Source organism: Thamnophis elegans, chromosome 13 (assembly GCF_009769535.1).
Source record: "Thamnophis elegans isolate rThaEle1 chromosome 13, rThaEle1.pri, whole genome shotgun sequence".
Classification (NCBI taxonomy): Eukaryota; Metazoa; Chordata; class Lepidosauria; order Squamata; family Colubridae; genus Thamnophis; species Thamnophis elegans.
This window is the reverse complement of record NC_045553.1, coordinates 49,007,485-49,025,045: the sequence shown is the minus strand read 5'-3', so window position 1 is coordinate 49,025,045 and position 17,561 is coordinate 49,007,485. Positions and strand designations below refer to the sequence as shown.

General features: G+C 50.6%; 1 protein-coding gene across 3 annotated transcripts in view; it reads left to right on the top strand.

Moving 5' to 3' along the window:
- Positions 1 to 3,084: 3,084 nt before the first annotated feature.
- USP28 (ubiquitin specific peptidase 28) overlaps positions 3,085 to 17,561 on the top strand; it is a 31,422-nt gene continuing 16,945 nt past the window's right edge. The window contains exons 1-11 of one of the 3 annotated variants that reach the window (XM_032229100.1): positions 3,085 to 3,259; positions 7,230 to 7,307; positions 7,956 to 8,058; positions 8,816 to 8,915; positions 9,818 to 9,980; positions 11,558 to 11,644; positions 12,431 to 12,568; positions 12,888 to 12,961; positions 14,081 to 14,157; positions 14,312 to 14,460; positions 17,417 to 17,544. In XM_032229100.1, coding sequence (XP_032084991.1) covers positions 3,197 to 3,259; positions 7,230 to 7,307; positions 7,956 to 8,058; positions 8,816 to 8,915; positions 9,818 to 9,980; positions 11,558 to 11,644; positions 12,431 to 12,568; positions 12,888 to 12,961; positions 14,081 to 14,157; positions 14,312 to 14,460; positions 17,417 to 17,544 — 1,160 coding nt within the window. In that variant the 5' untranslated portion in view covers positions 3,085 to 3,196. The remainder of the gene's footprint in view (positions 3,260 to 7,229; positions 7,308 to 7,955; positions 8,059 to 8,815; positions 8,916 to 9,817; positions 9,981 to 11,557; positions 11,645 to 12,430; positions 12,569 to 12,887; positions 12,962 to 14,080; positions 14,158 to 14,311; positions 14,461 to 17,416; positions 17,545 to 17,561) is intronic. The other 2 variants (XM_032229102.1, XM_032229103.1) reach the window with 2 other exon arrangements.

Sequence of the window (17,561 nt, the reverse complement as noted above, 5' to 3'; positions counted from 1 at the left end):
TTTTAATTACTGCTATATCAGTAAATCCCATAAATATGCAAATGCAATTAGTTCGCAAAATAGGCCCTAAATATCTTTATTCCTCTCCAACAAAGTTCTTTGAAGTTAATCACCAGCGGGCTTTGTTCCTTCCCCTGGCAGCAGAGCCCAAAATGACGGGAATTATGACAGATGTACAAATTTAGGAGGGGGGGGGAGGAAGGCAAGCTATCCTCCCCCGTTTCTCTCCATGCCACATCTGGGCAGGGGAGGAAGGGGGAGCAGGCAGGGGGGAGAGGAAGAGGTGGGTGACAAGGCCTCCCCCTCCCCAAGCGGGGAGGATTAGGGCAGATTATTGCCAGCAGAAGCTGGCGTCCACAGCTCCCCAAATGGGGCACTACAAACACACCGAGAGGGACCTGCCAGGAGGCATTTGCTGATTTACATGGCTTGTAGGTTGCCCCTCCCCAGCTCAGAAGCCAACAAGGTAAACACACAAGCCCCCCACCCCCTGGAAAAAAAACCAGTGCATTAGCATAATTTTCTTTTTAATGGGGACGTCTGGAAGGCTGCTGTACCGATTCTCCCATTTGTCTTCTTTTGCACATGTGAACGAACATGCACAAATCCCCCCCCCCAAACTTTCCGCACCACGAAGCCCCTCCCGCTGCCTTTGGGAAGTGGGGGTGTCTAATGATATTTTAGCTCTTTGGCAAACTTGGAAGGGCTCCAGGCTGCTGTTATCTGCTTGGGGGTACAAAACAGGTTCAGAGCAGTGGTGAAATTCAAATTTTTTACCGCCTGTTCTGTGGGTGAGGCTTGATGGGAGTGGTGGCAGGGGAAGGATACTGCAAAATCCCCATTCCCTCCCCACTCCAGGGGAAGGATACTGCATTCCCTCCCCGCTCTGGGGCCAGCCAGAGGTGGCATTTGCCAGTTCTGCGAACTACTCAAAATTTTCGCTTCTGGTTCTCCAGAACCTGTCAGAACCTGCTGGATTTCACCCGTTTCAGAGCCTAAACTTCAGGAAAGATGATTGAGATGGATTGGTTTTGGATTTCCTTTTGAACCTCACTCTAATGCAGGGCCTGAATTTTATACTTGCAATTTTTGTTTTTAATGGGTTGGGGTCTGAATAATGCAAAAGGCCAGGGCATTTCCCCGAGACAGTGGCTGGCGATGCATCACTCAAGGGAGAGGGAAGGCCATCTGGAGAATTTGAGCAGGGGTCCTATGCCACACTTCTCTCGTTCGGGAGTAAATTTCCATGAGATTTTGGCCTGGAGAATAAACCACATGAATGGCTGCAGGTTTGGGGTTTGGTTCGTCCAAAGAAAAGAAGAATTAGGGGCGACATGATAGCAATATTCTAGTACAGTGTTTCTCAACCTTGGTGACTTTAAGTCCTGTGGACTTAAAGTCACCAAGGTTGAGAAACACTGTTCTAGTATTTGTGTGGCTGCCCCAAAGAACAAGGAGTCAAGCTATTCTCCAAAGCACCAGAAGGCAGGACAAGAAACAATGGATGGAGACTAATCAAGGAGAGAAGCAACTTAGAACTAAGGAGAAATTTCCTGACAGTGAGGACAATTAACCAGTGGAACAGCTTGCCACCAGAAGTTGTGGGTGCTCCATTACTGGAGGCTTGTAAGAAGAGAATGAACATACATTTGTCTGAAACAGTATAGGGTCTCCTGCTTGAACAGGGGGCTCGACTAGAAGACCTCCAAGGTCCCTTCCAGTTCTATTCTATTCCATAATCTTCATAAATGTTCTCTCCTAGTGTTGTGGTCTTAACTGGGGCAACCAGTGGAGAAACCCTACCAGTTAAGTCCTCTATAAGACGGGCGGTGGGCTAAGAGGGGGTGTTTCCCCCTCTCCTCACCCCACAGTTTGGGCTGGGAGCTGGTTGGATGAGTGACCCCCATTACCAATCCTGCCTGTCCCACAAGATGGAAGAGACACCCGGGAGGCAGAAACGGGGCCCTCCGTGGCTGCTGGGCGATCCCCGCTCCAGAAACGCTTGAAGATGAGGTCGTCTACCGAGCAAGAGGGTGGACTGGATGACCTCGAGGGTCCCTTCCCACCCGCCTGCCAAAGAGGGCGCCGTGGGTCCTCAACGGGCAACCCGGGGGTTTTTCTTTTAAGGGGGAGGCGGGCAGGGGTAGGTCCCCGTCGAACAGGTGCAGCGGTCCTTCGGGTCCCGGGAGGCGCATCTCCTCCGGAGCGCACGGAGGAGCCGCGGCTTCGGGAGCTCCAGCTCTGCCCGGCCCTGGCTCCAGGGCAACCTTCCATCCCTCGCGGCAGGGTCGGAGGGCGTATCCGTGCCGTGGGCAGGGCGGGGGACCGGAGCGCCCCGAGAAGCACGGGTCCAAGGCCAAGCTGAGGGTGTCCACGGAGGTCATCCATCCCACCCCCGCCAAAAGAAAACCCTGGCCACGCCGGAGGGAGCCCGAAAGGGACGGCAAGAAGCGCCCCGCGCCCCGTCCGGGGCTCAGCCGCTCCTCGGGGCTCCTCCAGCCCACCAGAGTCCGAGAGGGCCGCGTGGGAAGCACAGGTGGGATCACCCCGTGGTGCCCTTTCCCTCCCCCTGGGTCTTTTTCCTCTGCGGAGCCCAGCGGGAAAAGGCTGGGGAGTGGAGCATGGGACCTGGGACCTCGCTTTGAGGCGCATAAAAGTGGAAAAAGTGAAAAAAGAGGAGAAGGAAAAGAGCCAAGCGACGCTCTCCACCGGTTGCACTTCGGCCTGCGAAAGGGGAGGGGGAAGAGGCGGGGGAGGAGCGCGCGTGTCTTTCTCTCAACCGGCCACGCCCCCCGGCTATTGATTGGCTTTCGGAGCCCCCAGTTTTCCCGCGCTACGGAGAGCCCCGCCCACCGCGGTCACCTGACTTCCCCTCGACCCGCCGGCGCCCTCGAGTGGCTGGACGCGCGCGGCGCCTTTCGGGGGGCGGCTGCACCGCCTGAAAGAACGGCCCTGCAAGTCGCGGGGGGCGGCGACGGGAAGAGCCTCCGCCAGGGCGGGGCCGGCGAAGGGGGCGCGGCCGGCGCGGGCCAATCGGCGCGGGCGCCCTTTTTTGGGGCTCGCGGGAGGGCGGGGCCGGTGGGCGTCCGTTAAAGGGGCGGGGCCGCCGCTCCCCTCCCCCCCCCGACACCCCCCCTCGCTCGCCTGGCGTCCAGCGGGCTGTCCGGTGGTCGAAGGGCCGGAGGAGGAGAGGAGGATGACGGCCGAGCTGCAGCAGCAGCAGGGACAGGAGGAGCGGGCGGCCGGCGGGGCGGCGCAGGTGAGGCAGCAGCGACCCCCCCCCCGGGCGACCCTCCCCACAACAACCCCGCCAGGTGGGCCGGGAGGGCGCCTCCCCTCCTCCCCTAGGCCAGAAGCCTCCCCCCCCGGGTCTTTCTTTCATGGGGAGGGGTCTCTCTCTGCTGGGCCTTCCCCTAAAGCAGCAGCCTCCCCCCCCCCGGACCACTTTGGGGGTGGGAGCACCTGAAGGTTGGGAAGGGGGCTCACCTGCAGCGCCCCTCCCTTAAGACAGGCTGGATACCCCTCCTCTTCAAATAAGACCCCCCCCCTCTAGGGTAACTTTCACTCTGGGCCCCTTTGGTGACACCCCAATCACACACACCCCAGGGACCCTTCTCTTGTGTGGGGGAGCACATGAAGGCCAGGGAGGGGGCTCACCTGAAGAACCCCTTGGGAGACCCCCCCCTTCCTCAAACAGATTGGAGGCTCCTCCTCTTACAATAAGACCCCCCCTCTAGGATACTTTGGGCCCCTTTGGTGACCCCCCCCCCCAATCACCCCACCGGTTTATTTTATTTATTTGTCAACATGTGCAAGACAACAGGTATTCGCATAGACGTGGACATTTTTGCATGAGATGGGTACAGATGGATGGATATAAATAAGTAGAACATGGCCGTGAACACATGAAATGGGTGCATATCAATGGGGACAATAGGACAGGGACGGAAGGCACGCTGGTGCGCTTATGCAGGCCCCCTTTACGGACCTCTTAGGAATGGGGTGAGGTCCACGGTGGACAGTTTGAGGTTGAGGCTGTGGAGGCTTTGAGGATGTAACAACGGAGTCGGGTGGAGCATTCCAGGCGTTGACCACTCGGTTGCTGCCCAGCCTGGTTTCACAAGCCCCCTTTTTTTGATCCCTGCCCTCTCGAAATGTCTCTCTGGGCGTCTTAAGAAGGATGGATTTGCTATTTTCTTCTGTGTTTTTAAGCGACATCGCAATGCTTTTGAGGGATGAAAACCAATAGATCCTCCTGGGCTCATCCTGCTGGACCAAGTTACAGAGCCGCCACATTGGAGTTGCGGATGAGGGAGCTGCTGTGACCTGTTTTGGAATGAAGTTTTATCAGTTTTATTATTTAGTTGCAGGGTTCCAAAAATGGGGAGTAGCATTTTAAAGGGGATTGGACGCATTTCGTACGGATGCTATGCTGAATTTAATTGAATCTCGTTACAATTTATTTAATGTGTATGCTGCTCCTCTCGCCTAGAGATAACTCTGGGCATTTTACAACAAAAGCCACAAGATGAAACCTTAAAATATTAGAATAATAACTTTTAAAGTTTTAAATTGACTTAAAATTGACCAAAAAAAATGACAAAGCGGGAAGCAAGCTACCCATAGGGTGGTCGCGTCTTCTAACGATAAATGATTATTTCCAAAGGACCAGAGAGAACTCTAAATTTTTACAGATTAACAGAGTTGGGACCTTGTAGATCATCTAGTCCAACCCCTGCCCAAGCAGGAAACCTTACATCCATTTCTGACAAATGGTGCCTCTGCAGGATGATGGTTTTTTCCTAGTCTTATAGAAACGGGTCTCCAAAACAATATCAAAGCCAGTAATTTATATTGCACCCCTATTTGCATTTTGTAACATTTAAATAACTAAAAGCTGACGGGGTGTTAATATTGGGGGTAGGATAACAAAATTTCCCCTTTGAGTTGTTTGCCGCTCTGAGTCCCTCCTGGAGAAGGGTGGCATACCAATAAACCAAAACTAAACTAAACTAAAATAATCCTCCTTGTGGGTCCTTAACCAGATTCCTCCTGGAGTTCCAGGGCCAGCTAAAAATTGCAAATTGTATCACTCCCTGGAGAAGTACAATTTTAGCTGAACTTGGTATCACCCACTCTGTCCAACTGTCCTCTTACTGCTGGGTATAATTAGCTATTTTTGCTTGTAGATTTTATTAGAGTCCCCTAATCGTTGTACTTCCAAGGAATTCTTGGGATAATCACCATACTCTGAAAATACGATACAACACTCTGAAGATAAAGAGTTCTTCAGATGTTGAAAACATGAAAATTGCACTACAGGACATTGGTTACAAAATTTCTTAACAGCACAAGTAACTTGTTAGCTAGAGGATCCTCACTGCTGTGTTTGTTGGGATAGTTTTTGAGACTTTGTTTTTTGAATATCCCTGTTCTCCAAAGATAAGATTGTTGCAACTATGTAGGCCAGTGTTTCTCAACCTTGGCAACTTGAAGATGTCCCGACTTCAACTCTCAGAATTCCCCAGCCAGCGAATGCTGGCTGGGGAATTCTGGGAGTTGAAGTCCGGACATCTTCAAGTTGCCAAGGTTGAGAAACACTGATGTAGGCATAATGATGGTGGTAGGCCGAGCATCAATTTTCTCTGTGTTTTTTTCTCTAATGACACCTTGGAAAGTAACAGAATTGGTTGCTCATTTCTTTTTTAAGCTTCGGCACAAGCCGAACAAGAATTTAGGGCCTGTTTGACATGTAATCTGGAATTTGGCCCATTGGAGGCTGTTCCTGCCATTACTCCCTAAACCCTGGTCTGTTTCCCCGGTACCTCTTCACATTTCCCTTTAAACTGGTTTGTGCAAAGGCCAGCATTGCTGATTGGAGCGCCCTTTTCAGAAGCGCTGCGTATCTCTGACACCTCGTTGTAAATGAGAAGTGACCAGCCGCGATGGCATGCGCAGCCGGCTTAAAATAGCTTCTCCCCAAAGCCCTGCGCATTCTTTAGGCTCCTTGTATGTCTGTCTATGGAGCATCTGCTGGCAGAATAAATGCTCGGCTCCCGGATTTGGGGAGAAAGAGGCCACTGGGCTGGTTTTTTCGCTTGCATTCTTTTCCCTTCCGAATAATAAAAGTTCTAACTTGCCTTTCGGAAAGAAAAGGGAGGATGTGGCACTTTGTTTTATGAACGCCCGTTGGCCTTGAAAAGATGCTCAGGTTGCGTGTTTTGGCTTTCTGAAGCTAAGTTGGGATGCTGGGATTTCCCTGTAGAGCAGTGTTTCTCAACCTTGGCAACTTGAAGATGTCTGGACTTCTTCCCCAGCCAGCGTTCGCTGGCTGGGGAATTCTGGGAGTTGAAGTCCAGACATCTTCAAGTTGCCAAGGTTGAGAAACACTGCTGTAGAGGAAGGAGGCTCAAAACATTCTTTGGAGAATTATTTTTAGCCAAGCCAAGCGTGTCAGATAGGAAGATCTCCCCAAAACAGAGATGGGGCTTATTTCTTTATTCAACCCATCTTTATGGCACTCGCCTTCCTTTTGCGGGGGACTTCGGCTGTGGGCTGGCAGTGTCACAAGAATAGGGACACCTGCTGATTCAAAGTGATCACATTCCTGACAACACCAGCAGTCCAGATGCAAAGTTGATAGGGCCAGAAGTCTGGTGTCTTCTCCTGTATAAAGTGGGGCCATTTTATTTGGTTTTTTTTTTTTTTGACAATTCCACATTCATTTTATTAATTAAAAGAGTGCAAACCGTTTTCACCTGAATTTTTACAGTTTCTGAACATTACATTCACAAATGGGTGTTTCTGCTTACCCTATAACACTCAGGAGAAGATAACACACACCAGGATACATGAAGTAAGAGGCATATCGTTATAAGCGTGGTTTTAAGGGATCAGCCAAATTTAAGCTTAAAAGTCAGAACAACTTCAGGAGCTTAAATGCAATACAGAAAAAGGCTACTTTCAAACTGGCCAGAACTGGAGTAATTCGAGGAGAGAATTATTTGGTTTTTTTTAAAAAAATAAACATTTTATTTGTTTTAAATTGGTTGCTGTTGTGAGTGGCTTGGAATTAAATAAATGAAAAGCCTTGTTTGGCCCATTGGTACTTGGAAAAGTCTACCAACCTTTTTATTTTTTAAGTGCTTTCATGTTTCCTTGGCTTCGTTACAGTAGGCCTTGCCCTCTTCCCTTTCTGATAACACCTTCTCTGTGCCACTTTAACCCAGGCCTGCAGCTTGCTCCTAAGCCAGCTGAAAGAAATCACGGGCATCCACAATCCGCAGTTCCTCCAGGCGGCACTGAAGGTGAGTCCCCTCGGCTGAAATGGGCTCCTTAACCTGCTCCCCGTTCAGGGCGCGTCTGCCTTGAAATTAGGACTGTGGCCCAGGCCTTTAATGTAGGTTCTGGAAGGCGGGACCTCCCTGCCACCATGGCATTGCCGTCCGCTCTGTTTCCAGCTGCTTCTCTGCTTGTTTTGGCCCTTGAAATCCAACCCCCCCCCCCGTTCTCCCGGAGTGGTTGTTCCCAACCATGGCATTTGGACAGCTGTCCGCATTCCCTGCCCAAGACGCAGCTCTCCTCTGCTCCCGCTCTTCCTCCTGGGATTCGCAGCCAGTGCCCTCTGGTCTAGGGGGTGCACAGGCTGCTCCAGCCTGGGATATGAAACCGAGCGTCCCAATTTTAAATGTCCCTTTTGTTCTTCCTTAAAGATAGCCATTAACAGGAGAGGAAGTTTAAGAAAAGAAAAAACCCCTAGAGCAGTGTTTCTCAACCGCGGCAGCTTAATATATGTGCACTTCACCTTTAAGATGTGTGGACTTCAACTCCCAGAATTCCCCAGCCAGCTCTGCTGGCTGGGGAATCCTGGGAGTTGAAGTCCACGCATCTTAAAAGTTGCCAAACTTTTAAGCAGCAGAATGTCGTCCTCTCCTGCCATCTTTGTTTCTCCCCAGGCTGCAGATGGAAACCTAATGCAGGCGGTGGGCTTCCTGACCGAAGTCAGCGACCGAGAGTCCGAGGGAGACGTGGCTGCTTCCGACGCGGAGGGAAGGGAAAGTAAGCCCTGGCTCTCTCCCTCATAGACTTTCCCCCCCATCCATCCAGCATTGAGTCTTCCAAGGAAGGCCGACTCTGAAAACCTACCCAGCCGATTCTGTCCCTCTGGGACGGAGCCTTTATAATTAGAAGCAGAGACCAGGGAGGGCCTTCAGCGCTCTTGCTAAGCCCCCGCTGGAGCCTTTGGGATGTAGTGGAAGAGCAGTTCTCAGAAATCTCCATCATTGGGGGTAGGCTGCGTTGAGTCACTTGTGGTGGGGTGAGGGGAGGATGGGGTGAAGAGCCAAGGAAGTAAGATGTCAGATCCCAAAGATCCCCATGATGCATCCCGATCTTTATGTGCCTCTCTGGGTGGGAACATTGCTGTGAAATGGGAAGCGCACTTGGGCTTCGTAACTAAAGGAACACAGTGGCTAAGATGCCGAGTTTGTCGATCAGATAGTTCGGCGGTTTGAATCCCTTGCGCCGCACAACAGAGTGAGCTCCCGTGACTTGTCCCAGCTTCTGCCCACCTAGCAGTTCGAAAGCACATAAAAATGCAAGTAGAAAAATAGGGACCACCTTTGGTGGGAAGGGAACAGCGCTTCGTGCACCTTTGGCATTTAGTCATGCCAGCCACATGACCATGGACAGCGCTGGCTCTTCGGCTTTGAAAGGGAGATGAGCACCGCCCCCCTAGAGTCGGGAACGACTAGCACAGATGTGCGAGGGGAACCTTTACCTAATAACTCATAGTGGCTGCTATCTTAATTTCCAGCTCAGAATGAAGCCCCCCAAGATCATGGCGATATTCAGGAACCGCTTTCTTCTGGCAGCCAAGATTTCTCAAAGAAGGATTTTGCTGCACCCACGAACGCGTATGTCATTGTTGTATTTGTTCTGCATTGTCGCCATTGGAAAACCTCCCAGGCTCCTGCCCCTGTCCAGGTCCCTGCTGTGTTTGCAATGCCCCAACCCCCACAGGAGAAACACGGGGCCAAATCTATTCCCATCCGAGTTTTCCGTTTTCAGGAAACGTCCAGTTGACCATCATAATCTGCGTCCCTAGCAGAATAGGCTTTCCTTGAGGGCTAACGTCTACTGAAAGAGGGATGGCCATTATCCCCTTGGGGACTGTGTGTTCTGTAGGGCATCCTCAAGAGCCCCAGAGAGGATTGGATTGGATTATTGGATTACTTTATTTGTATGCCGCCCTTTTCCCTGGGGGGACTCAGGGCAGCTCACAATTCAAGGGGAGGGAAGGACAAACAAGTTACAAACATGAAGACAATCCATCGTTAAAAAGCGCAACAGTCATACTATTTGAGTGGGGTTGAAGTCTTTAGCCCCAGGCCTGTCGGGACAGCCAGGACTTAAGGGCTACGCGGAAGGTCTGGAGGGTGGTGAGGGTACGAATCTCCACGGGGAGTTCGTTCCAAAGGGTCGGAGCAGCCACCGAGAAGGCTCTCCTCCGGGTAGTTGCCAGTCAACATTGACCAGCTGATGGGATTCGGAGGAGGCCTAATCCAGTGTTTTTCAACCTTGGTGACTTTAAGTCCTATGGACTTCAACTCCCAGAATCCCCCAGCCAGCATAGCTGGCTGGGGAATTCTGGGAGTTGAAGTCCACAGGACTTCAAGTCACCAAGGTTGAGAAACACTGGCCTAATCTATGGGATCTTATTGGCCTAGTGGAGGTAATGAAGGAGTAGTGAAGGGGCCAGTTGCTTCTGGCCAAAGAAAGACCTCCTTGCAGCGGCTGCTGTTTGTGTTCCTGGCAGAGCCCACGAGCCCGGTGCAGCCGAAAACAAAAACCGTTCCAAAAGGAAACGCTGTGAAGCTTGGGGAGAGAACACCACTCAGCGGGACTGGAGGAGGGTCAGCGGGTGGCCGGTTGGGATGAAGAACATTGGAAACACCTGCTGGTTCAGCGCAGTCATACAGGTAATTCGGGGTGCTGGGACTTCTCTGGGTCTTTGCTGGCGTCGAGGCTCCCTCAAACTCTGGCTCAGCCGCTTTAAGACGAGTGGACTTTAGTTGGCTGTGGAGTTCTGGGAGTTGAAGTCCACCCTTGTTAAAAGTGGCTGAGATTAAGCACCACTTCTCCAATCGACCACTTTTTTTTAACTTCCGTTGACGTAATAGCAGTAGCAATAGCAGTTAGACTTATATACCGCTTCATAGGGCTTTCAGCCCTCTCTAAGCGGTTTACAGAGTCAGCAAATTGCCCCCAACAACAATCCGGGTCCTCATTTCACCCACCTCGGAAGGATGGAAGGCTGAGTCAACCCTAAGCCGGTGAGATTTGAACAGCCGAACTGCAGAACTGCAGTCAGCTGAAGTAGCCTGCAGTGCTGCATTTAACCACTGCGCCACCTCGGCTCGGTAAGAGCTAACGAGTTCAGGCTTCCCTGCCTGCCTTCTCTTCCTGGGCTGGGATGTCACTTACCTAATGGAGCCTGTGGGAGGATGGAGAAGATGGCACTTACCTGTTGGCAGGTCGCTGTGGCCATCCCTAGCCTCTCTCTAGGTGAAATCCTCTTTGATTGATTGATTGATTGATTGATTATATTTGTATGCCGCCCTTTTCCCCCGAAGGGGACTCAGGGCGGCTCACAATTCAAATCAGGGAAGGGAGTACAGACAAAAAATAAAACAAAACATAATAATGCATAATTTAAAACACACAACAGTCATACCATTCGAGACGGGGGGCAACAGCTCTTTAGCCCCAGGCCTGTCGGAACAGCCAGGTTTTAAGGACTTTGCGGAAGGCCTGGAAGGTGGTGAGGGTTCGAAGCTCCACGGGGAGTGATGAGTATTATATAGACTTATATGAATATTATATACACCAGTGATGGTGAACCTTTTTTGGCTCACATGCCAAAAGCTGGGGGAGTGCAGGGGGGTCTTGTGCGGGTGTGCCACACCCATAATGCTATGTATGACCCCAGTGCACATGCGCGCATGACCAGTGCTCCCCCTCCATTTTTTGTATGTTTTTTTCGCCCTCCGTAGGCTCCAGAGCAGTGTTTCTCAACCTTGGCAACTTGAAGATGTCCGGACTTCAACTCCCAGAATTCTGGCTGGGGAATTCTGGGAGTTGAAGTCTGGACATCTTTAAGTTGCCAAGGTTGAGAAACACTGCTCCAGAGGCTTTATAGGAGGCTTGGGAGGGCGAAAACAGCTCCCCCCGCCCCCTCCCGGAGGCCCTCCAGAGGCTTCGGGAACTTCCTTGAAACCTCCGGAGTGCAAAAAAACCCCGGTCCTATGGACAAACCGGAAGTTCGGGAATGGACCTCCGGTTTGGCCGTACGGCCAGTTTTTCCCACTCCGGAGGCTTCAAGGAAAAATGGTCTCAAAAGAAGGCCGAAGTCAGCTGACCAGCTGACAGGGCAATGCCTCGCGTGCCCTGACAACAGGCTCCGTGTGCCACCTGTGGCACGCATGCCATCGGTTCCCTATCACGGATATAGACGGTCCCTGATTGAGCGGGAGGTTAATTCCAGGGGTGCTGTCAGTCTCTCTTCCAGCTGCCAGAAGTCCGGCACCTGGTCCTGAACTATTCCCTGCCCGAAGCCATCCTGGACAGCTGCCGCAGCCGAAGTGTAAGTGACTCCTGGGTGGCGGGAGGGGGATTCGTCTTCCCGAGCCACGTTGGTACAACAGGGCTGGTCGAATACTTGACAACCTGCAAGGGTGGGAGTCAGTTAAAAGAGGAAGGAGAGTTTCTGATTTCTCCAGAAATTTTAAGGACTCCCCCATGTTCAGAATCTAGAACACAAAGCTGTGATTCCATGCTATGCTGAATTTCCCCAATTTTAGTTTTCTCTAGCAAGTTTGGAACCTTTTCAGTCTTCTTGGCTGCCACCCTAATCCGAGTCTGGGCCTCTTAAGGGTCCTAAATGTTAGAATATTGATGGTAATTGTTTGGGCTCCCGCCGCTTTACACTTAACTTTTGATTGAATGACCCCAAATACCTAAAAGCAGACAGGTGGCAACTTGATGGGTGATCACGAACTCTGATCTAGGGAGAGATGATGCTGGGGTTGCTGACCACCCCATTGAAGGCTTTCTCTAGAACTTTTGCCGGTGGTGAATTTGGAAGAAGTGATGCAAATCTCTTTCCTCCCCTCTTGGCTGCAAAGCCAGCCCTTTGTTGGGGGAATCCTGTCTGGAATGAATCCATGCAATATTCCAAGTCACAATGTGCCCTAGTTAGTTTTGGCTTTAGATGGTTTGTAAATGGAGTCCGGGTCGTATGAATTGTGCGCCACCCATCACTCCAGCAAATATAACTTCTGAATGAAGCACACTTTGCTGATCCAAGTGACCCATTCTTGGCCTGTTGTTTAATTGATTTTTTAAAATTGCGCCTCTACTTGTTTTGCAGGAAAAAAGGAACATCGCGTTCATGCAGGAACTCCAATATCTCTTTGCTTTAATGCTGGGAACGCGTCGGAAATTTGTAGACCCAACAACCGCCCTTGAACTTCTCAAAGGGGCATTCAGGTCTCCCGAGGAGCAACAGGTGAAGGCACCCTTGGGGTCTTCCCAGATCCCAGCTGCCACTTGGCCCAGGATCCCACTGGCAAGGGCGGTCTCTACTTTGGACTACGCTGTACAGCTGTGTTTCTCAGCCTGGCTGGCTTTAAGATGTGTGCCCAAGTTCCCCAGCTGGCAGAGAGGTTTAATTTAAAGGCAGTTCACAACTCTAAATTACAGAAACGTTAAAATGTAATTTCAAAATTAAAAATGGAAGACACCCAAAGTTCTATGAAAAGAGTGGAGAAAACTCTTCAGGGTAAGCAAAACTAACCTTAGCTGCTCCCTCTGTCTCCTTTTTTTAGCAAGATGTCAGCGAGTTCACCCACAAACTCCTGGATTGGCTGGAAGATGCTTTCCAACTGACGGTGGAGGCCGAGTGAGTCTAAAGGAGCTTCGGGGAAGCTGCCCAGTTGCCAGAATTGGCCACGGAGATTTAAAAAAAAACAACCCCAATGCCTGTGTCCTCCCCCCCCCCCTTTGTAGGATGGTGTGATTCTCTCTGTGTGCTACAGGCATGTCTGGGGCTGGGTGGGCACGTGAGCGATCCTGAATGAAGTCAGAGTATATTTCTGACTTCAAGGAACTTGGCCTGTTCCGAGCACCTGAGTTAAATGATCAGGAACTCCAATACAGTTGGCTTGTAACCAAACGAGCTCTTAAAATTCCCGTGGTCTCAGGTTCCCCCCCCCCCCCCATCAGCTCACTATGACCAGGCACTGTACATGCGAGGGAATCGACCCACAACATCTCATCACTTGTGGCTCTTCAGGAACGGTTTGAGTTCTGGGCTGAATTCCTGGTTGTAGCTGGCGGCTCTCCGCCTACAGGAAGACCCAAGTGTGAGGAGAAGGGCTCTAATCTGCTCCTCTGTGAGGGCTACACTAGAAATGGGGGGGCTCTTAGAAGGGAGGGGGCATTGCAGCCTGAGCTCCCATCTGCCCTCCAAGCTTGGGGAGAAGTAGATGAATTCCCTGAAGGCCAAAACACGGGGAATGTTTTGAATGAATATTTTGCAAATAAATAAATGTGCATTGCTTAGCTTCTAGAAAAGTCGGCTTGGCCTTAGCCTCCTCAATCTGTTTTTTAGAAAAAAAGTGAGTTTGATCTCAGAACAAGAGAGTTATTCTCCCTTGGAGGTCTTCTAATCCAACCCCCTGCTCAGCCAGGAGACCTTCTACCATTCCAGACAAGTGGCTGAACAGTCTCTCCTTGAAAGCCTCCAGTGATGGAGCACCCACAGTTTCTATTAGGAAGTTTAATCCCAGGTTGCTTCTCTCCCTGATTAATTTCCATCCACTGTTTCTTTTCTTGCCTTCAGGCGCTTTGGGGAAGAGTCTGACTCTCTCCCCCCCCCCCCCCCAATTCTTCCTCATGGCAGCCCCTCAAACATTGGGAACACCGCTATCCTGTCTCCCCTAGTCCTCCTTTTCATTCGACTAGGAATACCCCATTCCGTACCCGATTCACGCTCTCTTGCTTTCTCCTCCTGCCACAGGAATCCCCGGGACAGATCGGAGAATCCCATGGTGCAGCTTTTTTATGGGACGTTCCTGACGGAAGGCTTTCACGAAGGTCAGTGGGAAGACCTTGGGAGTTGGCACAGACGGCCTCTCATGCGCTTTTGCTGCCTCCTCTGGGGTTCCACCCCCCCCCCCACTTAAAAGGACAATCTCTTTGGGATTTGGTTTTGTTTTCCTTAAATTGATGGGCCCCCTCCCCTATTTAGGCAAGCGGTTTTCCAAAATCGAGACCTTTGGCCAGTACCCCCTGCAGGTCAACGGCTACAAGAATTTGCACGAATGCCTGGAAGGAGCCATGGTGGAGAAGGAGAGCGAGACGGGCCCTTCCAAGCAGGCGGTGACCTATACGCAAGAGGTGAGCGTTGTTGTGGCATTTGCACAACTCTCAGGGAGCCAGGACTGACTTGTCAGTTACCGACTTGAAAACATGGAATATGATGTACGAGAGCATGCTGGAGCTAAGGGAACGCTGTGGAATGACTAACGGCATGCAGCGTGTGACCTTTGTATTTCACTTGTTGTGTCTGCGGAGCAGTGTGATAAAAATATTTTTCTTTCTGTTGAAGCCTGCCTTGTAGGAAAGAGCCCCGGCCTCCGTATTTTCGGGGGATAAAACTACAGTTTTTGATTTAATGGTATGCTTTTCTCGTTTGTAACTTTGTCTTTGATTCTGAGTATATGTGGCAGTCTTTTTTTTTTTCCATTCTCCAAAAATCATCTTAATAAATCCTAAAGTAATCATGTTGCTTGCATCCGATAGTCTGGAAATCTGTTTAGGACTATCCTAATTTGCTCCCTGCGGTTCCTATGGCCAGCTAAGGAATTCTGCGAGGTGAAGTCCAGGCTCCTTTGAGTCCCCCAAGGCTGAGAGAAGAGAAGAGTTCAGGAGTTGCACACTTCCTGCATCCGCCTAGAAGATGTAAAGCAAAGCATTGTAGTTCTCTTTGTGGTCCAAAGATCGAATATGTGGGAAACTTTTAAAGCACCCAAGAAAACCTCAAAGGTGCTTTTCCAAAAGGCAACTGGACTATGTTCGTTCCCTTGAGGAGGAAAAAAACATTTTGCTTCTCGTCCAAGACGCGTCATCGGTTCTGGTTGGATGGTGGTGGGGGTTCACCGACAAAAGGGCGAACGACAAAACCGCGCCTGACTAAACCGCGGTGACAAAACCATGAGTTCTAAAGCGCTCCGACGAATGAGCGCTGAATCGCGCCGACAACAGTGCGGCAACAGAAGCACTGTAAAACTAAACCTAACCCTAAACGTAACGCTAACCCTAAACCTAAACCTAACCCTTACCTTAACTTAAATCGGCTTTCTGTCGACACGTTGTTGTAAAGCGCCCTTCTGTTACCGCGCTGTTGTCGGTGCATTGATGACGTCGCGGTTTTAGCGACGCGCTTTTGTCGGGTCACGGGTGGTGGGAAATGGAAGGATTAATTCTGACAGGTTCCTTCCATCTCTCTCCCCAGCCCCCCAACCCCCACCATCCAGTCCAGGGGTCACCAACCTTTCGGACCTCAGGGACCACTAAATTCATAATTTTAAATCCCGCGGACCACTAATATGAATTAGTGACGGATGGGGTCCTTCAGGCAGTTAGCTTGGCCGCCTGTTAGCGGAGAGAAGCCCCTCGGTTTGCTGTCGATTGCAGCTAGGAATCTCAAGTACAGCCAAGAATGAATGTTTGTCTTTGTGGCCAGCCCGGGCGATAGATTGGCCGCCTGTAAATTCTGTCTTTTGAGGAGCTCGGGCGAAGTTTTACGCACCGCTCGCTGAAGCGCCTGGACTCCCAGGGAGGGAGGGAAGGGCTGTAGCTACTAAACAGGCAGCCAAGCTAAGTGCCTGAAGGACCCCATCCCGTCAGCGAGCGGGCGTAATTGCTTTGGTGGGCCGTATCCGGCCCAGGGGCCGTAGTTTGAGGACCCCTGATTTAGTGTAATATAAAAAAAAATGCAAAGATTTTTCTGCAGACCACCAAAACTTTCTCACGGACCTCCAGTGTTCCACGGACCGTCCGTTGGTGACCGCTGATCCAGTCAGAACTGATGAAGCTTCTTCGAAGAGAAGCGAAACATTTTCAAAGAAAAAAACCCAAGGAAGTCCAGTTTGTTTTTGTTTTGTTTTTTGAAAAATCACCTTTGAGGCAACCGTGACTTGGATGACTTGAGAATCTCCCTAGACCTTCACCCAAGAAGCCCTTACCTGTGGGAAGAAGAATTGGAGTATTCGGCTTTCACATTTGTATCCCGGGGGATCGGAATGGCTCCAGCCACCCTGCCCCTGGCCCAGAACGAAATGCCCTGTTGGGAAACTCTTTGGAGAGGTTTAGTTAAAGGCCCCCCCTGTCATTTCTTCTCCAGGGACGCAAAGAAAGAGCCAGGGGAGGCCAAAGCCTCATTTTAAAAGGCTTCTCCCAAATGCATTGGGAAGAGGGAACGCTGCAGCACCTTCTCATCTATTCCAGTAGAACTGAGTAGCTACAAATAGCTTCCAAGGGGGGTGGTGGTGGTGCAGTTTTGATCACGAGGTTTGGGCCCGTCTGGCAGGAGATGACAGGAGTCTATTAAAAGCCGGAGTTCTTGGCAGGGATTTTTCCAGGGGGGCTTGTAGGATGGCAGTGAAATTGTTTTCATCCCACCTTCAACTTGAAATGGTTTTGTAAAAATCAGGAAACGGCATTTGAGGGACTGGAGCTCAGCCACCTATTTAGCCGGTTGCAAAAGGGCCTCTCCACTTTTGCAATCCTCCAGAATGGATGAGCCCTGGGGACTTTCACCTTTTTAAATACTATGGGTGTGGAGAGAAAGTGGGAATGGGAAGCACCAATTTTGCCCTTAAAATTTCCGATTCCCCGCTCTTCCAGAAAAAAAAAGTTTTGGCCCATCCATTTGCAGCAGGCGGTTCTTATTCAGTGTTTCTCGTCCTAAAATGTGTGGACTTCAACTCATACATGCTGTGCTGGCTGGGGAATTCTGGGAGTTTGAAGTTCACCTGTCTTAAAGTGACCAGTTGGTTTTACAGCCGTGTTTCACAACACGGCTGTAAACCAATCGAAGTTGTGTACATTTGCTTTGTGGTACTTAGCAAGCGATTCGTGGGAGGCCTTCCTATCTCGAGAGATACTGATTTTTCCCCCCCCCATCAAAATCATACAATCAAATTTGCTGAACTCGAACATTGATTTCTCTTTTTCTGTGTATGACGTGAAGTGGGATCTCATAATTATTGTTCCTCCTGCGTGTATACGGAGAACACTGTTAATGGGAAGAATCACCCATCCATCTCTACCTGTTGTGTGTCTGTTTCAGCGCTGGTTTACAAAGCTGCCCCCAGTCCTGACCTTTGAACTTTCCCGGTTCGAGTTCAATCAATCCCTTGGGCAGCCGGAGAAGATTCACAACAAGCTAGAATTCCCGCCCGTCATTTACATGGATAGGTAAGGGGGTGGGGTGG